Source organism: Bacillus rossius, chromosome 1 (genome assembly GCF_032445375.1).
Source record: "Bacillus rossius redtenbacheri isolate Brsri chromosome 1, Brsri_v3, whole genome shotgun sequence".
Lineage (NCBI taxonomy): Eukaryota > Metazoa > Arthropoda > Insecta > Phasmatodea > Bacillidae > Bacillus > Bacillus rossius.
In genome coordinates, this window is record NC_086330.1 from 14277060 (window position 1) to 14302713 (window position 25654).

The 25654-nt window shown below is 41.6% G+C and overlaps 2 protein-coding genes across 10 annotated transcripts in view; both read left to right on the top strand.

Annotated features, from left to right (window-relative positions):
* LOC134532513 (ejaculatory bulb-specific protein 3-like) overlaps positions 1-5047 on the top strand; it is a 31319-nt gene extending 26272 nt beyond the window's left edge. The window contains exons 2-3 of the mRNA XM_063368978.1: positions 1191-1400; positions 3101-5047. Of these exons, the coding sequence (XP_063225048.1) occupies positions 1199-1400; positions 3101-3243 (345 nt within the window). The 5' untranslated portion in view covers positions 1191-1198 and the 3' untranslated portion in view covers positions 3244-5047. The remainder of the gene's footprint in view (positions 1-1190; positions 1401-3100) is intronic.
* Positions 5048-22498: 17451 nt separating this feature from the next.
* LOC134532522 (uncharacterized) overlaps positions 22499-25654 on the top strand; it is a 30317-nt gene continuing 27161 nt past the window's right edge. For 3 of the 9 annotated variants that reach the window (XM_063369028.1, XM_063369019.1, XM_063369002.1), the window contains exons 1-2: positions 23199-23385; positions 24205-24287. The gene's annotated coding sequence lies outside the window, so the exon portion shown is untranslated. Of the gene's footprint in view, positions 22579-22829; positions 23017-23198; positions 23386-24201; positions 24288-25654 lie in introns of those variants that run through there. The other 6 variants (XM_063369063.1, XM_063369045.1, XM_063369010.1 and 3 more) reach the window with 4 other exon arrangements.

Genomic DNA, 25654 nt, shown 5'->3' on the forward strand with positions numbered 1-25654 from the left:
CGCGGAACTCTCCGAACTCTCGGAACTCGCCCGGAACTCGCACGGAACTCTCTTGGCACTCCGTCGCGGGACTGCCGCGGAGGCTTGCGTCGCTGCTGAAGTACGTAACTGAGGCGCCCTTCTCGAACCAACGAGAGCGACTGTACCAAGTCGCGTCATCCCGAGCCGACGCCCGAAACATCGAGAAAGGTGGTGCTCATTCACGCCACTCCGTGCGGAAGCCTGCTTAATTCCCAAGCCCAGGTCACTCAGTGATATATATCCAAGCCACCAATGGCTTTGTGAATGGCTCGAAGTTCCGAAGTCACCTGGAGACACACGCACATTATAGTGAATGGATTTTTGGCAAACTCTTGAACCCAGTCAAAAGGCACATATATCTTAAGACATTTTCTATGCTGATTTGCACTCGTGTTAGCTGCAAGCATGTCTTTCACACGAACTTGACATGTGTATGGCTTGTTTTAACGAAGTCATCAAACAATTGTCTTAAAGAGAAAATATTTGTATAAATTTTTTGAAACACCAATATATAAAATGTTAAGTTTTATTTTTTTTTTCAGCCAAAATCATTACTTAGTTTTATTTCTGTTTGTAAGCATTGGAGCTGTAAATTTGAGTACTTTTCTTTAAAGAATGAATCATAAAATTAACTTGCTCATAAAAATGATATGGACCGCCTCAGTTACACAATCCTGGCTGTAGTCTCGGTGGGGAAGCCTTCTTTTCACATACGAGAGAGCCAATCGCCCGATCGTGCATCTTCGGTTTTTTTTTTTTGGTTCATTGTAAATACCTTTGGATTGGTAGTCAGCGATGCTAACCGCACGGCCACGAGGACTAGGCGTATAGGCTTCGGCCTGAGACGCACCTAGGTGCCTCCCTAACCCGGACCCCTCCAAAATACACTTAGTTTTAGTTAGGCTAGGAAAAAAATCAATCATTGTAAATAAATATGGCGGTGTTGATAAAAGGATACTAATGGTCAATTAGGTTAGGTTAGCTACATTATAAATACTTTATAACATTGTGGACGGTTGATTTGGTTAGGATAGCTACATTAAAGATACTGTGAAATCATGTAAACTTCGGGGAACTACGGATGTGGCTCTCTCGTCTGTGAAATGAAGGCTGCCCGTAGTCTCGGTGCCAGGGTAAGCGCCGCTGAGCCGGGTGGTGTCTTGTCGCAGGACCCGGCATGTCTCGCTCCTGCGCGGCCGTGGCGCTGCTGGCGCTGCTGGCGGCCACGGCTCTAAGCTCGGCCGAGGAGCAGGCGCGGCGGCCCAAGGTGTCGGACGCCCAGCTGGACGCGGCGCTCAGCGACAGGCGCTACCTCACGAGGCAGCTCAAGTGCGCCCTGGGCGAGGCCCCCTGCGACCCGGTGGGGCGGCGCCTCAAGAGTGAGTGCACCCGCGACTGGAACACGAACATACACGCTAAATCACTGCTGCTTCTTCATTCACATAACAAAAACAACTGTATCACTGCTGAGTATGGTTCAAATTCTTACCCGGGCATTTATGCTTTGTACCTCCTATAGTTAAACTTACTTGATGCAAGCTTTTGGACATAAGCCATTGCTAAGCACATGTATGTCTGTAGAAGAAAACTACAAAAAAAACTCAAAAGACAAAAACACAAATTAAGCAAAAAATTGCTGTTGTCAACAGGATATAAATACTGCATAATATTCCATAACAGGAATGTGGTCAAAAAACAAAGAAAAACAAAGAAAAATGGATAACTAAGAATTCTAAGAGTTCACTATAGTCCATTTTTCTTTTTTTCTTTGTTTGTTGACCATATTCCTGTTATGGAATATTATGTAGTGTTTATATCCTGCTGACAAAAGCAATTTTTTACTTAATTTTTGTTTTTGTCTCTTGGGTATTTTGTAGTTTTCTTCTACAGACATACATGTGCTTAGCAATGGTGTATGTCCGAAAGCTTACATAAGTCATGCACTCCCGTTGCACAAATCTTTCAAAGATAATATATTTAAAGTTATTTTTAAACCATTCCCTGAATAGCTTTTCAATATTAACTGCGCACATTAATAAGCATAATAAAACAAAATAGTAAAATTATGGAATATGAAACTATATTTTACATGGTTTGAAAAAATTATGCTCGGATGAAACATCAATTAAAATATGAAATTATGCGCTAGTTTTTGTAAGAAGCAGGCACTCAGCATTATCTCGAAAAATGTATGTTTTTCATACATACATAAATAACCCTATCCACATGAACAGACTTACAATATTGTTCTTGTGATATTAAAACTATTTTTTTGGCAACCAGTTTCCAAAGGAATCTTTTGTAAAAGTACAGAACATTTTTTCAGTATACCGTTCCGCCGCCAAGGCTCTCACACGTCATCTTTATCATTTCCCTTTATCGCCATTACTAAGTATTATTCAAATGCGATGGATAGGACACCATCTTGGTTTCAGGAACTTTATGTCATAACAAGTGATCTTAACATTGTGTCATAACATTTGATCTTTAATAATTGGCTTCGTTAAATCATAGTATATAATTTAGTGCAATGAATAGAGTAGTAGGTAGACACTGGTTGCTTAAATAGTCACTGGCGTTTAGTATTTAATTGGTTCATATGGAATGATTACAGTCGCAAATTCTGCTAACAGAAACTATGTTATGTATGGTCTTTGTAAATCTTTGAATGTGTGATGTAAGCTTTAACGAAGGCAAATTATCTCTAGTAAAAGATTATATATTGTTGTGGCATATAAACTTCTGAAACCAATATGGCGTCTTTCAATTCCTATTTCTTCTAAAGCTTATTATTGTAATATTATCTTTTGAATTTTTTGTTTCATCACAAATGTTACCACCTGAGATTTTCTTAATAAAATATCTTTTTTTTTTTTGCGTAATAATTCACAGCTCGGAAGGAAAAATAAACTCTGATAGTGTGACATGATTTAAAACACGTTTGAGGTTATCTTTCCAAATATATTTGATGAAGAAAATTGGACACCATTTCCCTTCCAATACTACCTCTCCAGCTCTATTGTCAAATATATTGGAGACAAATAGGTAGTATTTGAAAGTTTGACATTGCGTGTTGCAGCGTTGGCACCCCTGGTGCTGAGGGGCGCGTGCCCGCAGTGCAGCCCGGATGAGACGCGGCAGATCCAGCGCACCCTGTCGCACATCCAGCGCCACTACCCCAAGGAGTGGAGCAAGATAGTGCAGCAGTACGCCGGAGCCTAGTTCACGCGAGGATCCCTGGTTCACACGCCTGCGCCGAGCGCCTTGTGCGGGCAGCGGGAACACAGCTCGACTGTAACAACACACGAGATGGGGAATCGCATGGGTGTTTTTTTCTTCTTTTTTGTTTTTCCGCAGTTTGATCTCGTCGTTTAACTCACAATCTGACGTAACTTATTACTCTCCAAAACGAGTTTAACTTGTCGAAGGCCGGAATTGAACGCGTCAGCAGCTCAAAATCTCCAGTTATATAAAACTTTCAGTATGGTAAATGTTTAACAACAATAGAGTCTTGTTCGTGAGTTCGCTAGTATTTGGTTTATGTTACAATTACTTCATCCGAAACCATCCTCACTAATATGTTTTTTTCTTCTCGCTGTTATCTATGACCTATGGTGTCAACGATTTTGAGTCATTAAAAAAACATGACGAATATATTACAAATTTATAACAGCAGTGAAATAAGTACAGTGGAATCTATAATGCATGCTATTATTTAAATATTTTATAAAATTTACTATATTAATATTATTTATTTCAATTTATTACATTTTTTAAGGTTTATAAATTTAAGTTGACTCGTCTTTTCTAACAGATGTACTACTGAAGAATGCTTAATACGAAGTGCCTTAAAAATATAGCATGATTCAACTGTTGCCGTTTCAAAGGTGGCTATCGAAGAGTTATACCCAATAATAGTCAACTTGATACTCTAAAAAAAGTACTGTTACTCAACTTTGTAGTTATTCATCATCACTGTGTTTTATGACGAAAATATGTAAGTCAGGAATGTTCATTGGTGCTGGCAGTGTTACTGAAAGTTTGTAAGCTGACTACTGTGAAGAACAAACCATAATGATTTTTTCTAGGTTGTCAGTTCTGTTGTTTTAATTAAAATGTGTAAACATAGCAAATGAAACAAATGATAACTGATACCATAACCGTTTGTACAAATGCAGATTTTTTAAACATAGTTTTAAGTTATTTGTAAAACTTTTGTGTTTTGATATTATTATTTCCTTAAATCCTAAGTGTATGATTTAGAATATAGTAATAAAAGACTTTGTTAATAATATTCACAAGTATTTATTTTTGATGTTTTTTTTAATTTTATCATAATTATTATTAAGAGTTTTATAAATGATGCTTAGAACTGTAAACAAACTGGGAAATAAAGTAATTTATGCAATAACGCAAAAAAATTGGTTGTCTGTAAAGTCGGTTTACGGACGATAGTTTAACGTGACAACGTCATAACAAAACATTGATGAAATTATTGCATACTTTTATGAATAAAATTGAATCATTTTTATTGAATTATCACTATTTTGTATGGATACAAAGAAAGAGTGAAATGAAATCTACAATTTCATTGATAAATTTACTTTTATGTGCACTCATTAATTCAAATATGTTTATTACTTTAACGAAGAGATTATTTTAACTATAACTTTTATACATGTTTGCTATTTAACTTCTTCTAATCTGTGTTATTCTGTTAAGGATAGGACGATGATAAGAAAAGTAGGAAACGAATGGGAGTGTTTCAAGTTTAATGTGCCTCGAAAAAGTCAAATCGATGGTTATTCCAATTGAGTGGAAGAGAGATAGATGCAGCGCAAGCGTACTATGAGCGTAACGGGACACAGCGTAACGGGAAAATGTGCGTAACGGGACACTTTTTCGTGCGTGCAGCCGGCGTTCATTGATTTATTAGACGTTGTCACGTCAAAAAATTAACATTAACTTCAATAGATAAATCGTAATTAAATTTGTTATCTCAAGTTTTTTAAAATAATTATGTTAATGAACAACGGGTTTATTTCATTCACTAGTATGAAGTTTTAAACATTTCTTCGTATTTAATTAACATTGATAAAATATTTAAAAAATCACCGGTTGCCACATAAAACCTCAAGAAGGGACAACAAAGATAAATACATATCTAAACATAAAGAGAACAAGCGAATGTAAGTAAAACCTTTTTCAACTTTGATTTTGCTTTATATTTAATCTCTGAAATGTTCAACTTATTATGTGGTATGACAAACTCCAACCTGCACAATTCTTGACCTACACCACTATTTTCTGGGGGCCTTCAAATGTCACAAGTCGTGGAAGGAATTTAGCCAGAAAAATTATGCGCTGACAACGTCGAGATATTTCAAGCAAGAACCATGACTACAAAAACTAAGAAAAAAACAACCTTGAACAGCAGAGCAACGAACAAGATGGAACTAAAGACGCAATCTGGACAATACGCGGATTATGAAAACAGTCTTTCCATAAAATTAGTTGTCTGTAAAGTTGGTTTACGGACGATAGTTGATAACGTGACAAAGTCATAACAAAACATTGATGAAATGATTGCATACTTTTATGAATAAAATTGAATCATTTTTATTGAATTATCACTATTTTGTATGGATACAAAGGATTGAAATGAAATCTACAATTTAAATGATAAATTTACTTTTATTTGCACTCATTAATTCAAATATGTTTATTACTTTAACGAACAGATTATTTTAACTATAACTTTTATACATGTTTTCTATTTAAATTCTTCCAATCTGTGTTATTCTTTTAAGGATAGGACGATGATAGGAAAAGTAGGAAACGAATGGGAGTGTTTCAAGTTTAATGTGCCTCGAAATAGTCAAATCAATGGTTGTTCCAATCGAGTGGAAGAGAAATAGATGCGGCGCAAGCGTACAATGAGCGTAACGGGGAAATGTGCGTAACGGGACAATGAGTCAACCTTTTTCGTGCGTGCAGCCGGCGTTTATCGATGTATTAGACGTTGTCACGCAAAAAAAAAGTTGCGACGTTTCGGGAACCGGCATCTATCCCCGACGTCAAGCGGGACAGACTGACTGAGAACATCAGAAAACAGGGTCAATGATAGGCGAGCATTCGGCTCTAACACTGGTCCTTGCTACCTCTCCGTTCCAATAGTAAAAAAAAAAATTGGTGTAGGTAAGTCGGGGTGACTACCACTATGTTTTATCGTGAATTCAATTCTAGTTCCAAAGTGCGGTGTTGTTATTTTTGACGTGACAACGTATAATAAATCTATGAACGCCGGCTGCACGCACGAAAAATGATGACTCATTGTCCAGTTACGCACATTGACCCGTTACGCTTTGTCCCGTTACGCTCATTGTACGCTTGCGCCGCATCTATCTCTCTTCCACTCGATTGGAACAACCATCGATTTGACTTTTTCGAGGCACATTAAACTTGAAACACTCCCATTCGTTTTCTACTTTTCCTATCATCGTCCTATCCTTAACAGAATAACACAGATTGGAAGAAGTTAAATAGCAAACATGTATAAAAGTTATTGTTAAAATAATCTCTTCGTTAAAGTAATAAACATATGTGAATTAATGAGTACAAATAAAAGTAAATTTATCAATTAAATTGTAGATTTTATTCACTCCTTTGTATCCATACAAAATAGTGATAATTTAATAAAAATGATTCAATTTTATTCATAAAAGTATACAACCATTTCATCAATGTTTGGTTATGACGTTGTCACGTTAAACTATCGTCCGTAAACCGACTTTACAGACAACCACTTTTTTTTTTATTTATCTGGGTTGTCCACGTCCACTATATTCTATATTCGATGCGTTGGGTCGATGTAGACAGCCAGGGCCGCCGAGAGGGGGGGGGGCAAAAGGGGTTAATGCCCAGGGGCCCGGTAGCCTTAGGGGCCCGGGCGCCCGGCTGGGAAGTGGAAAATAAATGGCTGGAAAAACATTTTCCCCCTGCTATTAAAACATCTTGTATACACACACACACGTATATATATATATATATATATATACATATATATATATATATATATATATATATATATAAATTGTTTGTGTGTTCCTAAAACTACAGTCGATAACCAATAACCTAAACGAGCAGAAGGTACTTGTAACATTCAGTTCACACCAAAATACTTGCCTAGTAGCAGAAATGGGAACGTTACAGTGACGTCGGAACAGGGGGAGGGGGGCAGCTGGAGCGAGTCGCCCCCATGTTGTTATGCATGGGGGGGGGGGGGGCGAGAGTAGCATTTTGCCCCCCTCCTTTTCCCAGAATAAATGTTTGGTCCTAGTAGTATTTTTCTCAACCAGTAGTTACAAACGTTGCATTGGTGATCACATTGATTAGAAAATAAAATTTATGATTGTCAATATACTGTAAAATGATTGCAAATTCCTAGATGGTATTTTATTTAAATTGTACTACACCTACTGCCAGACTAGTATTTAATACATAATACGTCATCAAATTCTTGGAATGGTATATTTAATATTTTGGTTCGGTAACTCATTAAATAGCACAATTTTGCATCTAAAATTCCAAATTTTTCCGGGCCCCCGCTCTATGACTGAGGTAAGTGTGATACATCTTTTCGCCCCCCCCCCCCTTCATTAATGAAAACGTTCCGACGTCCCTGGAACGTTATAAATAATTAATATGTATTACAAATTTTTCAATGTAATGAACGTGGTTCAGTGTGTTTGATGTTTTCGAAGTAATAAAATGTATTATTACTTTACATTATTTTAATAATATTTACATTCAGAATAAATTATTATACTTATGTATTTTAAACACTCATATAATAATGCAAATTCTGATTACCAGTTAAGATTTTTTGTTTTTTTTAGCAATATATAGGTACATCAAAATTAATTATTATTTGTATTTTGATGGATTAACAATGTAAAAGTGCACTGAGATAATACATGCAAATGCTCTCTTTTTTTTTTGCCTAACTAGGAAATCGTTATGTATGTTCAAATGAAGGATGCAATTTTACGATACCATATATATTTATGGTATAGGCCTACGTAGTAGTGGTATGCAAAAAAAAAGGAAGGGGGCCTACTACCCCAGCTGCCCAGGGGCCCACAAATTCTCTCAGCGGCCCTGTAGACAGCTGCAGATCGAAACATCGTAATTCGTCGAGCTCGCTCAACCACTTTTGGGCCGCCTGGACTGACTCCGTTGCATTTTCCTGGGCTTCTTTCTTTCTTAGTTGATGGGGCCGACATCGATTTGCATCGGAAAGTCAAAGTAAGTGTCCCCGGTTAGAAATGGGTGTCACTCGTTTCTTCTTCGATTTCTTCGCTTTTGGTCTGGGCATTATTACTTGCTGCTTGAGTAAAAAAATATATATATATATATTGTGCATGAAATATTAAAGTATTTTTTGTCAACAAAATGTATTTGACACCCTGACGAAAGGGATAAAAGTTGTTTGGAGCACATCGACCAAGCACTCTCGTTGCTGGCTCGCTTGAGACTGTACGCTCTCCGCGTCTAACCACGCATATTAACTTTCGCTGCCGCGCGGTGACGTCATACCGAGGGAAGCGAGGGGAGCGTTGAAGCCAACGTCTACCGTCGCCGTCAGCGCGGGCAGTTCACGTCAAAATAAGTCCGTTAATTTGTTTATTTGTAAGTTGTTCATGTCCGAGCAGTTGGCAGCTCTGCAAACTGCTGTAGCGCCACGGGAAGCCTTCTTTTCACAGACGCGAGAGCCAAACACCCGATCGTTAGAGACCGGAAAAATTCCCGGATGCAATTCGTGACATGTTACAATTAAAATAATTATACCTTAGTGCTGCTTCTGCCATTGGTTCACTGTTAATCTGGAGTAATGATGGCCAATTAGAGACCCTCACTCGTAGAAGTGTCGAATCACAGGCTACCCAATCGAGACGACTCACAAGTCAACAGCCAATGAACAGTTGGCATTTGCATAGTGGAGTCTATCCTGGAGGTTATTGAACCCGTGAATTTTTCCGGTCTCTACCGATCGTGCATCTTCGGGGTGTTTTTATTTGTTCATTGTAACTCATGATAACTAATGGTCAATTAGGGTCAATTAGGTTAGGTTAGCTACATTATAAATACTTTAAAACATTGTGGACGGTAGATTTGGTTAGGAAAGCTACATTAAAGATACTGTGAAATCATGTAAACGGTTTCCTAGCACTAGATAGCTACATATTAAAAAGTTATTTGCCAAGCAACCATAAAATGATTTTACAGTATTTTTAATGTAGCTATACTTACCTAATATAACAACCATCCACAATGTTTTGAAGTATTTTTAATGTAGCTAACCTATCCAAATCGACCGCAAAATTGAATGCCACACCGGTTTATACAATGAGATAGAACGGAGTATGACGTATGAGTAAGCTACATCCCAAATAAATACACCTGTTGTGGTACGGGAAAAAAAGCGAGAATGAACTTCGGGGAACTTCGGGTGAGGCTCTCTCGTCTGTGAAATGAAGGCTTCCCTCACGCCACCAGGCCCTGCGGCGCTGGACTGAGACGGTCGTTGGGAAAGCACGGCGCCGCGAACGAACTGACAGGACCTTGACCCGGTATTCAAACCCGCCGCGGCTCCTGCGACCTCGACCCCCCGCGAGGACCCGTCTGGTGCGGAGCCGGCAGACGCCCGCTCCCCATTGGCTGTCCGCGGGCGCGTCGAGACTGCTCGACCCGACTCCTTTTGATGTGGAACATCTTATAGCTCGCGGTACACGGGGCATTTGGTGGGAGCAACTTCGTGAATGGAAACGTGTAATCAGTAGAGACCGGAAAAATTCGCGAATTCATTCCGCGATAGGCTAAAATACAAATATTTACACCTCAGTGCTGCCTCTGCTATTGACTCACAACTCACCTGGATGTCTCTGGGCCGATGAGAAACACCCAACCAAAGGCTTTATCGAATCACAGGCTGCTACGTTGGGACGTCTCACAAGACAGCAGCCAATGAGTGGGTGACATTTGACCGAGTGTACGTAGAACTATGGAGTTCATCCTGCAGGTCATTGAACCCGCGAATTTTTCCTATCCCTACTTATAGCTAGAGACCTGCAAAATTCGCGGTTTCGGTGGCCTTCAGGATAGACTGCACATACCCCTGTACACTCGGGCAAATAACGCAAGTTCATTGGCTGCCTACTTGTAAGTCGCCTCAGCTGGTTTGGCTGTGATTCGATCCTTCTTTCGTTGAGGGTTTATAACTGGTTGAGATTCGTCCAGATGAACAGTAAGCCAATAGCAAAATTATCTAAGAGGTATATGTGTTTGAATTCTAGCCTATCACCGAATGAATCCGCGAATTTTGCAGGTCTCTACTTATAGCTCGCGGTACACGGGGCATTTGATGTGAGCAATTTCGTGAATGGAAACGTGTAATCAGGGTGCTGCCATCTGTGGCGGATGGCGAACGAAGGTTCACAAAGACAAATGGAAACTTTATAGTATTAACTGTTTAATCAATTTGAACAAGATGGGCATTATTTTAATAAAATTTCTTGTCAAAATGCTGGTCCAAAGATGGTTTTAGTATTTTTGTTTTCAAGTCTTTTTTCGTATTTATCGAAGCCGTTTAAATATATATATATTTATTTAAACATTTCTGTCTGCAAATAAAATTATTCGATAGTCAACGTAGCTACTCCGGCAGCGAATTCTAGCGGCGGGAGCGAAAACTACGTGGGAATCGCGTCTATAAATGTAATTAAAAACACAATTATTGGCGTACATTAACACGCTCGGCATTATTTTAAAGAATTCTTAGTTAAATTTCGAGTCTGAGTTTTGTATTATAAGTTTATTTGCAACATGCGACAACATGAATTTGTTCGTTACCGAGGTTAGATATTTACACATCACTAGCTAGCACTGAAAGACTCGCTCACATTTTATTATTCTGAGTTATTCTTCGACACTGTGCACCGAGCTAAAAGAACTTAGGTAGCCTACTTCCTGTTAAGGTTGCCGCGTGGCTGGACTATCGAGTTCCAAGTCGCTAAGGGCGACACTGGCTGGCTCGTCACACGCCTTTTCGCCTCTACGCAGGGCCGTATTTACGCGCAGGCTATCTAGCCTGTAGCCTATGGGCCCGCACCACATATGGGGGCCCGCACCACACGACACGAATAAAAAAATTATACTGCGATGTGGATCTTCTTATATTCTTAAAATACGCGTCGACATAGTGTCCAGTTGTTTTGTGTGGATTAATTGCGCCGAACTAAACTCTTCTGTGGAAAGCTGATATATGTGTTGTGTCGGGATTTAGAAATTTTCGATTATTTTCATTGGTTTTGGTGTCACTAATTCCTTAACCTCTAAATACTGTTTGGTTGAATTCTCTAGTTTAATAATAAACTAATTTTTTCAAAATAGAAAATTGACCAAAACTATGAGTTTTGTAGGTAAATTAAAATAAACTAGCCACCCAGACCCAGGCAAGGGGCACTGGAAGACGATCCCCCTTCCCCTTAGAGAGGGCCCGCACCACAGACTCAGCCTAGGGGCCCACAGGCAGTAAATCCGGCCCTGCCTCTACGCTCCAACCATAGAAAAACCTCAAGAATGAACACTGCCTCGACAGTACAGAGAATTCCGTGTAAGGAATTTAGTCAGAAAATTATTTCCCACTGGGCTGGCAACATCGAGACGGTTGCAACAAGAACAGTAAACACAGACAAGGAACAACCTTGCACAACACAGCGTCAAACAGATGTTCTGGACAACACAACTACGACAGCACAGACGAACAGAGCCGGCTTCCTGAGACAAACACTGAGATCTGTCCCCGTCATCAGGCATAGACATACTTGGAGGAAATAACTAGTTATTTCGTGCGGGGTGAATAGTAATGAAGTTATATTTGCACGACGTTACAGATGATGGCTTCAAAAAGTGCAACTTTGGTTTGGTTTGACGAGACAAAAAACTTTTAAAAAAAATTTAAAAAAAACGGCCGCCATACTGGTACTGTGAAGTACACTATAATCCCCCTCCCCTTTTGGCTTCACCCCCCTCGTCATTAATCGGACCTTATCCTCTATCTGTATATTTCCCTAATATCTGATTCAAATATGTTGTGTCAAATAAACATATTTGTGTGTGACAAGTTTTTCATATAGGACAGGTTATAAAATATGATGGATTATGGGTGCAATCAGCCGATCAAAATCGTGCATATTGAAAACGGAAATGACATCCGTTCCAGGCACAATGAAACATAAAAATGACGAAGAACGCATGGGTGAATAAGGTGGTTATAAAATTGAAACAACTGAAATAATAATAATATGAATGTATTTGTGATAAATTTTTTGTGTAAAAAATATATTATATTATTGTGACATAAACGTTTGTATATGCTGAGCGTGATTTATGTATTTATCACGAACTGCATTTTTCTGAACAATTCTACGTTAAATTTCGTGTCCCACTTTCGTATTGGTAAAAGTATTTTCAACATTAATTTGCTATTTACCGGGGTTATAAGTTACACATACCTACATGGATACATGATCTCTTCCCGAATCAACTGTTAGAAAAAAAACACGACTGCATACTACAGTTAACTTGTGGAATAACACCGTTTCAGTGTTAAGAAGACTGCAAGTATCCGCTCTACCACTCTGGTTCTGGGGTAGAGCGCATGCCTTGTGACTTGTAGGACCCTGGTTCGCGCCCCGGCTCCTCCAAAGCAGATTACTCAGTGCAAATGGTGGCATTTGTTTAGTATGAACAACAAGTCAGGCTACCAAAGAGACGGTGGGTGATAAAAAAAAACCTTCCAGGGTGGCTTCCAAATAGGGAGCCCGTTTCTTTTTTTAGGGCTCCCCATGCGGTGGCCATTCCGGGGGTTTCTCCGGGGTCGCGGAATTTTGAAAAAATATGGCCATATATTTTTGCTCTTGTGCATAACATATCAGTGAGAGGGTCGCACGTTGAGATGTATAAATTGTAATTTTAAGTAAAATTTTAGTATGCAGTGGTCTGCGCTGTACTCACAAGCTTTTGTGGACATCGGGGGACATACCTTTGTCATAGCAAACCTATTTATCTCTATATGAAATAACAGCAACTTTAAAAATACGTTGGAATACTGGGTAAACATGACGGAAAGCACATAATTATCAACATGTCAATGGCTAATTACGTGTGTAATGAAAAAAATTAATCATTTATCAAATTTTCGGAATTTGGTCGTAACTCCTCCTGGACACAATAAAATATTCCAGTCCTACTTCTTACTTAGAATGAGACACTTAATCAACAAGTATTTCACTAAGATAATCCGTTTTTGGAACAATTTGATTGGTTTCTGATATTTTAGATCAAAAAATTACTTTCTAGGTGGTCATTTGCTATTATTTAAGTTTCCTAGTATAAATTTCGGATTTTCTCTATTTTTTTTCTTTAAATCTACTGCTGACATTGTTGGTCTGTGAGGTTGCTTGGTGAATAAGGGGAAATGAGGAGGTAGAAACTGTCGTCCTTATCCCTCCTGTTCAGTGGGAGCGATGGGGGAAATTACCACCCCCCCCCCCCCCCTCCAAACCCAAAACACCAAAATAGCTCCAGAACAAAACAAAATATATTTAATTTTTTTACAATACTTGGTAATTTAACTTATGTTTTCTTAGCGTCAGAAATGCGTTAATATAGCTTTTGTTTTAGTTTTTCAAAATTTTTGACTCCCTGCCAAACTGGGTGGTATTCCACACACATAGCAGCCCGAAACCCTTCGGTCATCCGTCCCCTCCAGAACCAAGCGCGGCTCCAGAGGAAGGGCGCAGGGGGCGATAGCCCCTTCCGAGCCCAAATTTTACTTCTTATTTCTTTGTAGGGAATATTAGTGTTAACTTCTATACTTTCGTAAATGTGCTAAACTCTTCTTTCAATCAAAATTTGTACGAAAATACTAAATTTCAGTATTTGAGACCATAAACTTATTTTGTGAATATCCCAAGGGCAATTTCATGATTAGAGATCTGCAAAATTCGCGGATTCAATTACCTCCAGGATAGACTCTACTACACTCTACACACTCGGGCAAATGCCACCTGTTCATTGGTTGCTGACTTGTGAGTCGTCTCGACTGGGTGGCCTGTGATTCGACACTTCTATGAGTGAGGGTCTCTAATTGGCCCTCATTACTCCAGATTAACAGTGAACCAATGGCAGAAGCAGCTCTAAGGTATAATTATTTGAATTGTAGCATATCACGAAATGAATCCGCGAATTTTGCAGGTCTCTAGTCATGATTATTAACTGCATCCTCCTGTGTGTGAGAGCCCTGCCCGAGAGGTATTCCTGGAGCCGCCATCGTCCAGAGCTCGAAGCTGCGGGTCCTAGCAGTTGTAGCAGCGGCAATTGGCCTCGTCTAGACCTCGTCCCACGCGGTCCGGCGGTCCTGTTGTGGGGCGCGGGGGCGTGTCCCGGCAGCCGGCGACCTGGTCCCCCTGGCGCTCTGCCCTCCGCCCCCTGCGCAGTTCCCCTGGCGGTCGTCAACCTACTCAACCGGCTGTGCTCGTGGGATGTCCTGACCGCGGCCTCATGTTACTTCTGGGAAGGACGGCACGCGCCAGTCGCGACGACTCCGCGTTTAAGGCCCCCGCCCACCCGGGCACACACATGGCGTGCAGAGCTTCAGGAAAAACAACAGCGATTTCAAAACTACTCAAGATATCCGGGTGGAGTATGCTTACGAAAAGCATTTAAGAGTTCGCCGAGGACCGAAAAGTACTTTTGATTTCGGGATTAAGTTTTTAAACTGTATTTTTAGAATAGTTAAAATGGCAAAAAAACCACATTTTCAGAGTAATTTTTAGGCATGAAACAACACACACAGACCCTTGAAAGCACTTAAGGGGCTTGCATTACACCTTTATCTTCATTTGTCCGCAATATAATGTTACGGTCACCGCTCAAATTTCACAGTTATCATGTGACGACGAGAAGACTGCGCGCCAGTCCAGAGGAGACACCGCGCTAGAAGCACTAGCGAGCGTCGCGCTTATCATCCTGTCTCACTAACACACACGACCCCTGACGAGGCGGGCCCCTTAAGCATGCCTGCAACACCTCTCACCTACCACTGTATGGTGCTCTCCCAGCGGTGGGCAGCAACCACTCTGTCTTGGATCAGAGGCTTCTTCACCTCTACATCTAGCCCAAGTGAATTAATATATTCGCACCATCGTACCAATAAATATTATCACTCAATAAGAATGGGAAAAAACCATAAAAGTTGCATAAGGTCGAGTTTGTGGCATGTGTGGAGCAACATTCCTTATAAAATTACCGTTCACACTTACGTAGTGAAAACAACCCATAGGTAGGGACATGCATTTTTCGAGAAAATAATCTGACCGCCTAATAGTCTGCAATATGGTTTGCTACCGGTTTCTTCCTTGTGATTGGCGGCCTTCTGCAAGAGAAGCCATTGCCTTATTGGGCCGAGATACTTAGGAAGTGTTTGGTTCCGTACTGAGGTGTTCTAACAGTCGACATGCACCTGAAAGAAACTCAACCAATCACGAAACACAGACGATGATACAGTGTTTTATTTCTCAACTAGGCTCGAAACCTTTTTCGCGAAAAAAATACATTTCCCTGACCACAGGCTGCTGCAAGCCGATCAGAGTGTCTCCGTCTTCGGGGATATCGAGGCGGAGGGCACTTCCAGAAGCAACCCACCTCCAGTGGACAGTCTTCGTGGGCTTTTCTACAGGCGGCAGTTCGAGGCAGCTGCGGAAGTGAATGGTTGGAGGGAGGAAGAGAAAGCTACGGCACTCGTCTTGGCCCTGCGAGTATCTCCACTCGAGCCGCTGCAGACCACACCAGCTCCGGACCAGAGGGAATAGCCAGTGCTGGAACTGAGGTGGATGAGATGCACAGGGTTGCTCTCTGAAGACATGCCAGCTGTGATACACAGAAGCACTTCAGGAACCCGAGGCTTACACCGAGAAGCTTGTTCACCTCGCATACCCAGAGGCTTCTGCAGAGTTCCGACAGCGACTGGCCACTAGTGCATTCATAGATGAACTCGGGGACACAGAAGTGCACCAAACCCTATATTTAGTCCGTCACAAGACGAACTGCGATGCCCTGGTTAATGCCGTAGAGTTTTAAGCGGCGCGCAATGCATCCAGGAACACCAACATCAATACAAGATGCCAGCACTAATTAAGACCAACGGACTTCTCTCCCCCCTTTTTTTCTTGTGGCCCCAGCCCATGTGGTTGTAAGTGACCAATCCAACTAAAACAGTTCACAATGAGACAATATGTTAGTAAATTTAGTCGCCAACTTGATGCCACGATTCGAATATTTAAATACTCTGAAACAATTGTTAAGCCTTAAGTACCCAATTACCAGGTGCTACCTTTTAATTGGGCACCTGGAACATATTTTTAGCTTATAATAGAGCAAATTAAGTTTATGTAAGTTTTTGGCGCCGACTCACAAAGGAGGTAAAATTTTCCCTCCCTTGCGATGCGGCCATGTTCGGAGTCTCCAACCACTCCGCGCCGGGTCAAGACATGTGTCCGTGAGCAGCATTTCACTTTGTTTCACCGATCGGTCATTCTGCAGTTATTTCAATACTTAAACCTTTTTCTTTCATTTCACAGCTGCTCACGTCGACTCGGCGTGTATTTTGCGGACCCGGGCTTATCCCGACCACCTTCGTTAGTGGTTCCACACCGCGTCGCGGACCACACTACATACGGCACTGGCCGACTCCAGCCAACACGCTTTCGATAAACCGCCGCACATACGCCTGCTGGCTGCAACCAAGTAAGTGTAATTTAAGGCCACGCTCACTGAGCCACCCTAATACTTTCGGCACTGGGCGTCTCCAGAACACTCGCAACCGCGTCCCGCGTGACTGCAGCGGCGAATTCATAGTGTGATATTAGTGTTGTGTTTTATTCTGTAAGTAACGTATGTTCATGTAACTGTTTCGCGTAGTGTTTGTAGCGGTTCTGCCACCCTGTATAGAACGCATAGGGAGTACCGCGTACCCATGCGTACCACCAGAGAAGTCCGTTAATTAAACGTAATTCAACAGAACCAGTGTCGCTTACAATTATTTCGCGCCGCCCCGTCCACACGGCCGAGCGGCCTCAGGGGATTTCATGGTAGACTTCAAGCCGCGTACCTGGCGGGGCACGCGGGGGAAGAGTACCCACGACCCACCATCAACGGCCTAGTGTCCCACTAGCCTGGCGCCCCCCGGACAACAGCAGCACCAGAATTAACCAAACATTGAGATAAACGTAGCACACAAACAATTATTAGTTTTTATATAACACAAACTAATTTGTAAAAAAATGAAAGTAATTCATGGTAGCATACTACAAATGTAATACTAATACCATAATGTATACACTTGCCGTCGCCCGGGTTCTCGTGTTCGAAACTCGGCGGTGTTCCTAGCGGGAAGGCTGTCCTGTTGAGGGGAAACGTGTCCGGGAGGGCGCCAGGCTAACGCAGTGGTTAGCCACGAGGTAGGTCGTGAGGTTCGAAAGCTCCTGCGTAGCTTGCTAGGAATGGCGGCGGTGGTGATGATGCTAGGGATCCCTAATGCCTGTTGCCCCACTGGCCCTACACAGCATAAGACGCTGATCCCTAACTGGATTGGTGAGGTTTAGAAATAATATACACGGTTTGCACTGTCGTTCACATGTCGCGCACGGAGTGTGCGGAGTGGATTTTTAATTACGTTGGCAAATTACACGGCACTTACAATCACACGAATTCCCTAACATAAAGTACATTGTCAATTACACACGAGGCGCTCTGACGCGCCGTCACTAACGTTATGCCCTCACGCCAGTTGCAGTTGAGGGAGAGTGTTCGATTAGAGTCGGCTAGTCCTGTAATTGGTAAGCTGCGATGCGCGGGCCCACCTGTGTGGACCGCGGCTCGCTATTAAATTGAGAACACGTTTACGATTGGATATAGCTAGTGTCTGTGCACTAGGCAATTAAGTAAAGTTCTGTGGTTGCGGGAGTCGGCCCGTGCCGTATAATGCACGGCCCCACGTAATGCGTTGTGGGGGGGGGGGGGGTGTTAAATTGACGCGGCTGGGTTAGGCCCTACAAATGGAAAAGGACCGGGCGCATACAGGGAGTATTTAAAAAAGGTTTCAGTTGTAACTATAATTACCAGATTGAAGTTCGATGAATACAAGAGATGATGGCTCCCCGTGGGACGTGCGTCCGTCCCGGTCCGCGAGTCGCGCTGTACTGGCGTCTGGCCCTGGCGCGAGGGGAGGGGTGAGCTCCCTGTCGCGCCAGAGTTTCTAAAGTTCCGTTATTCGTAAAAAATTATGTTAATAAGAAAAAGCAAGTGGCTCTCAATTCATACAATAAAACTTAATGATTAACTTAATATCTATATATGTTCTAGAAATGACATTTAATAAGTTTGTCTAAAATAAGTTTGAATATTAGAGTCATACTGGAGACTGTCTGTTTCTTGATAACTACTCCAGTGGCGAATGATAATGCTAATTTGGGGCGGTTTGAGTTACGTAACATATTTCACTATTGAATTTAGGCTGAAGGCCGCAAGGGTTGCACTCACAGCTGTTTTAGTAGAAAGCTACACGTGAGTGACCCGGGCACTCCTACGTCGCACTTGTGTTGCACGGTGTTATTAATTCAATGTGGCGGGTTCGTTAAAGTTTGGTGAATTTACTGTATACCTGGCTTGGTTTGTCTTGCCAATTAATGAAAGGCGTTGAAATACCTAAGTTCCGCGGCGCTCGCCTGACTCGGGTGGGCCATGGCTAGGGGCGCGTTCCATTAGCGGGGTTGGATACTGGCGGTTGCAGGTCGGGCTTTAGGGTGGCCTTCGGTCGAACGACGTCACACTGACGTGAAAACATCTCACAAAGTTTGGAAGATTGATAGACCATCGTACCTATTTTGCTGGGACTGGGAATGTTTTTACTTTTTCCATTCTAGATTTTTTCTTCACATTTTCGGAGGCGATTTAAACCCCCAACCCACCCCCCTTCTTCTTGGGTGCGACACTGCTTGAATGTAACTGAATTTATTAACATGTCACAAGGTACAACATGCCACATGGTACATGACGCCGTTACGCAACTGGCCGTATCATTGTCTACCTTTTAATCTCCGTACACGCAGTCCTCGAGGGGCGGCACTGATTTACGGCGTGCGGAACGTCGCGAAATACCCAACAGGGGGTTGCAGGCTATCTGAGACTAACGATAGGAAAGATAGCGGCACGTGATGCGTCGGGGGGCTGCGCTTAATGATGCGCCGGATGGTGGAGTAATTGAATGCCTATGACTAACTAATTAAAATACCTATAACTTAACCTAGAGGATTATGGAGTTGCAAAGTACATGGGGCGGCTACATCCCCGCTTAACACGCCCTTGGCATATGCAGATAACACACGTGGCTGATGGCCAAAACTAATACTAGAATTATTACCGTAGGATCAAGTCTGACATAGAATTGTTCTGAAGGGCGAAGTGAATCTGTTGCCGAAGTACAGTTCAAGTTGGATTGGGAATAGTTACCAGAGTTCCGTCCTCGCTGCGGCGTAGCGGACACGAATGCTGGGCGTGGGCGTGGTGGTACTGGGGCACGGAGAACTCACACCCGACTGCGGCACATCCCAGAAAACTGAGTCGTTAATAAATGTCACTGAACGCGTTTAGCTACTAAGCAGCCCCGCGTGAGCGAAGTACAGACTCCTAGCGGAGTTATTAAAGCGTGAAGCGTGGGCACATCAGCGTGATACCCTTAACAAAAGAACTTACGTTATACGAGAAAATGCTCAGGCCTGAGCCAAATTATATTAGTTAAGAACCGCGCAGAACATCGCGCGGTTGATTTAGGGCCGCCCGTGGAGCGAATGAAAACGGATTAAGAAGATTAAACTATTGAAAACTACATGCTGGTTTTGGCGCGAAAGTGAAGGCTCCACGTGCGCGGAGCTGCCGGCCCTGATGAGTGCTTGACTGTGACTGACTCCGCTCCCTGGCAACCCCGCCAGGGAGGGCTCGATTTCCCGCGGAAAGTTACGGAGCGCAGGAAGATGGTGATGGCCAGCGTTGTAACACAAAAGCACCTGGATCAACATGAATTAATTAGTTAGAGTTTTTAAGGAAATAAAAAGTTTTAGTTTTTCTCTGAATTAAAATTACATGTGCACTATGTTACGATGGCGCAGTGCCACACCTGGCCGGGCGCGTCGCACAACACAGCCGGCCGTGACTAGTGTCATGCCATTCGGCGCACTGCCCTCACTCACCCTTCCTGGCACGCGCGGGCGTGTTTGTTGCACTTGTCCTGATCAGGTGTTGAGGACACATAATGGCCTGCGACCAGAGGGAGCACTGACAGGCGGCGTCATCACGAAATTGAATATATTTGTGAGTAAATGGCTGCAGGCATGGGTCCGCCATCTGGACGAAATAAATGATAAAGTGAGTTCTGCGCAGGTGTGGATTTAAGCAACAGATAGGTCATGGATGAGACACCAAAATTTGTTCCCTAAAAACAGGGGACCGTCCATGCCCTTGAATGCTCTGGGAATATAATTAGGGCACATATGTAGCACATTTAACACCTTAATACTTTTTTTTGTGTCTTGGAATACCGGCCTAAGTATTTAAATAAACATTAATATACCCTCAAAAGTTAAACAGAAGAATACAATTCGGGTTTGGGAGGGACTATCGCCCTTCCCTGCATCCCTCCTTTTGGTGCCATGGTTGCCGGGATCTCTTTACCGAATATGCGTCAACTACCATCCTCGTCTTACAATGGTAAACAACACATGACTTTGACATCGTACGGCCGAAGGCCGCCCCAAAGCCCGAACTGCACCCGCCAGTACTCGGCTCCGCTAACGGAAAGCGCCCCTAGCCATGGCCCACCCGAGTCAAGTGAGCGGACCGCAGCCCCAAGGTAGAGAATAGCGAACCATTTCTAATTACGCATGCAATGCACTCACCGTGCCTACATAATTCCCCACACAATAATAACGTAATCAAAAACAAACAAAAGCCCCTAATTAATAAAGTGCGACGTAGGAGTGCCCGGCTCACTCACGCGTGGTTTTCCGCTAAAACAGCTGTGAGTGCAACCCTTGCGGCCTTCAGCCTAATTTCAGTAGGGAAACGTGTGACGTAATTCAAACCACCCCAAATTAGCATTATCGTTCGCCACTGGAGTAGTTTTCAAGAAACAGACAGTCTCCAGCTTGACTCTAATATTCAAACTTATTTTAGACAAACTTATTAAATGTCATTTCTATAACATATATAGATATTAGATTAATCATTATGTTTTATTATGTGAATTTAGAGCCACTTAAAATTAGTTAATTATGTAGATTTTTACGAATAACGGAACTTTAGAAACTCCAGCGCGACAGGGAGCTTACCCCTCCCCTCGCGCCAGGGCTGCATGTCAATACAGCGCGACTCGCGGACCGGGACGGACGCACGTCCCACGGGGAGCCAGCATCTCTTTGTTTCACCGAACGTCCATCTGGTAATTATAGTCACCACCAAAACCTCTTTTTAATACTCCCCGTGTGCGCCCGGTCCTTTTTCCGGTGTAGGGCCTAACCCAGCCGCATCAATTTAACACGCCCCACACAAAGCATTACGTGGGGCCGTGCAGTATTCGGTACGGGCCGTCTCCCGCCACCCCAGAACTTTATTTAATCAACCTTCAAGATTAAACGTGTTTTAATTTAATAGCGAGCCTCGGTCCACACAGGTGGGCCCGCGCGTCGCCAATTACAGATTACGAAATTAGCCGATGCTAATTGAACGCTCTCCCTCGACTGCAACTGGCGTGAGATCTTAAGTAAACGCACGTAGAGGCACGCAGGTGCCCCTCTCAAATAACGTGTGCAGTGTAATCGTGTACTTAAAAGCACCACAGAGTGCCATTTTATCAAGTGTAATTGTAATCATAGTGTAATCAAAACTTCTATGTGTTCCGATGCCCCATTGGCAGTGATGTACCGCCGAGTAAAACTCGCGTCCAATGTAATGAACCAGTGTCAATCGTGAACAATAAAAAGTCCACCCCGCACCCCCCGTGCGCGACGTGCGACCCGTAGAAAAACCACACAGTGTATGTCAATTAACTTAAACAACCCAATCAGGAAACAAAATTCACCACCGCCGACGGTTCTAGCGGACCACGCTGGGGCAACGAACCCACGACCATCACACGGTTAGACACCGAGCTAGCCTGGCGCCCTCCCGGAGCAGAAAACGCTAAAAAAAAGCCAGCCAACCCGCTAGGACCTGCGCCCGATCTCGAACACAAGACCGCGGCTGACGGCAACTTGCAGGCTATTTCGGGCCCAAATGTTCTAGCAGTGGCATGCTATACCAACAGCAGTATATTGCTAAGTAAACAAGGTGACACATTTTCAACTGTTCCTGATTCGTCAATTACTATTATGTATTTTGATGGTGACTATTGCTGTGTTTATTTTAAATAGCTAAATCTCAGTTGTGTATACTCATATTCTTTAAAACACTAAATTTTTATTGGGAGCAGGGAGACTAATGTGTAGCTAATATTAATAGAATATAATGTTTTAGCTTAATTTTATATTATTTCGTTATTGTTCGATCTCTTTTTTAAATATTTACATATTTTTCCATAGAGAATTATAAGCCCTTTCAATGCTTTAACATAGAGCATTTTTATTGCAACAATTACATTTAAAAACAATTGTAAATATTTATAAATTGTCAATCTGTTCTTAATTTAGATGACAAAATTTAACATTATTTGCTTTTGAAAAGTTTAACTTTATTTGTTTGCGAGTTACTAAAAAAAATTACAGTTTTCACTGTCCAACGTATAAACTTGCAACATGTAAAATAAAAAAAAATAAAAACTAGGTAATGTATTTATGGAGGGTCTAACCAAATAATGTATTTGGTCCAACCCACATTTTTGTATTGCAGATCTAGTTAACCTCACGCATCCCGTTTTAACATATTCAGGGATAACGAGAATACTCAAATTTCCCGTCATTTCGGTATCTGTCACGTAACTACTCTGAGGCTGTACTCCCCCCGTACAAAATTATTAACCCATTCAATACTTTATTATTTTTCATTCAAAACGTAGCCTTGAAAAAAAAAAAAAACATTACCAAAGCATTATAGATATTTACCATAGTTTTTGGTCCCTTTGAAAATGTACAAAATATGTTACCACATCGCTCTGCTGTAATTGAGGGGATGAATATAGAACGAAAGTAAAAGGTAGGAAATTATCTACCTTTCAGGATTATTTCATTTTCCAGAATAAATGTATTTTTAAATATATTAGATAAAATCCCAGTTAATTTAATGGCGAGGAGTGCACCAAAAAGAAACGTAACTAAACATCTGAAAATGCATTTTTTTCCTGACTTTTGTTATGATTCTGTTCGGCATTGCGTTATGTCAGAATACTTTTTTCCTGGTAGTTTACAATTTAAATTCTTCGTTATATAGATTATATTTGTGAAATTGTGAGTAAGGTTAATAAAGTAATGTTATGTTAGGTACATTTGAAATACTGTGTTAAATTTTGGTTAGGCTAGGTTAGCTACATTTAAAAATCAATTTTGCAGTAGGTATTTCAAAAGTAGCATTGCCCAAATATGAAAATTAAAAAATTCGATATCTCCTAAAGTATTTGGAATTTCTTATCTCCGCAGGCGGTTATGAAAATAGGACGTAAAAGATCATATAATGAAAGTTATTTTATATTTGTACGATTTTTTTTGGCGCTAATCCGTACACTACATATTTACCCTAACTTTAAGAAATTCAGAAACTAAAAATATTATAATTTTTTTTTTAATTATTATTTGCTTTCTTTTGTGTGCCTCTCGCCTCACTCAAAAATTACCAAATCTCATTTTATAAACAGCATTATTTTATGGTCAAAAAATTAATTCAATAATTTAACATTAGCTTTTCAATTATAGTCAAAATGTTGACTTACACTTTCATTTTAATGGTATTACATAGAACCTAGCTTGGGCACCTACACTCTTTGTAAGAGCTTGCGAATGTTTGTTCCTGGGCCAGCAGGCAGTTCGGAGCAGTTCAGGGCAACCCAGGTGGCAAGCTGTCGTGCGGGTGAACGTCGGCGTCCCGCGATGGACTCGTGCAAGGTACACTAGAAGGTCTTCAATCCAGCACGTTCATTAACCATTACGATGCTGCATTAGCGATTGTTACAGATTATGAAATGTCAGTATAGTTTCAATGGGAATACCAAATGTGAAATGCAACCCACCAGAAAACAGAAAACACTGTACTGAAACCAAGTGCGGCTCCAGAAGGGGGGGCGTTGAGGGCGATAGCCCCTCCCGAGACCAATTTTATTGATTAGTGTATATTTATATTTACTTAAATATTTAATTTCATATGTTAAACTTTTATCTCATCAAAAGTTGCATGGAGCTACTAAGGTGCCGTATTTGAAACCTGTAATTTGTAAATAATATTCCAAGGCCAATATCTGACCACTTTCATTTTTTGCAACTACGACCTTTCTTTGTGCGATAGCCCCTCCCGAAAAGTCATCCTGAAGCTGCCATTGACCGAAACGAAAACCAACAGTGACAATAAACTCTTGAGTGAACTAGGGTCGACGGCCAGAGTGCACCGACGCGAGTGGCTTGATGCAGGATTACATTATGTTTTGAACTGCATAATGTTGGTTTATAGTCTGTAGCACTAGCAGCAGTCAAGCAGGTGGTGGTGGTGGTTACTCCTGCGAAAGGTGCCCACTGATAACAGCAGTTAACTAGGGTTGGGGACCAGTGCACGAGTTCTCTGGTACCCATTTTTCTATTATGTCTACAGCAAGACATTAGAGACTGTAATACATACATAATGATCCAGGTTTGGAATATCGAGGAAGGAATCGCCTGGTGTGATTACGGAGAAACAATTTTGGACCAAAAGCAAAACGGCCGGACTGGATTTGAAACTGCATCCTCCGAAATGCAACTCCAGTGTTGTACCACTGTGCATACTTGCTTCATGAGGGCATGTAACAATTGAGTGTCTGGCGTAAGCGTTAATGCATACTTCAATATATAGTTGATTTTTTTCAAGTTACACTTCTTTAGGCGCGTTATGAAAAAAATGATGAGAGTGAAATTTTAAGATGCGCGCGCATCACTGTAACACAAAATTAACAGGTTGAAGCTGCCCGCTTAATCGCTCATTAAGTCTCGAAAAAAAGCTACCAACAAAATAGAAATAGAACCTCTATTAGTCACGCATGTTGGCACGCTCATCGCCTCTGATCACTGTTTTCATATTTATAATATTTATCCACATGTTTCTAGTTTCTACATTCACAACACGTGTTTTAGTTTCATACAAGTGCGAATTATATATGTGCTAATAAATTATATTCAGTAGTGATTTAAATGGAATATTTTGATTAATATTATTTACTATTCATAAATATTAGTAAAAAAAATTGTGCTTATATACTTTTTCAAGTGCTCCAAATAATTGAGGT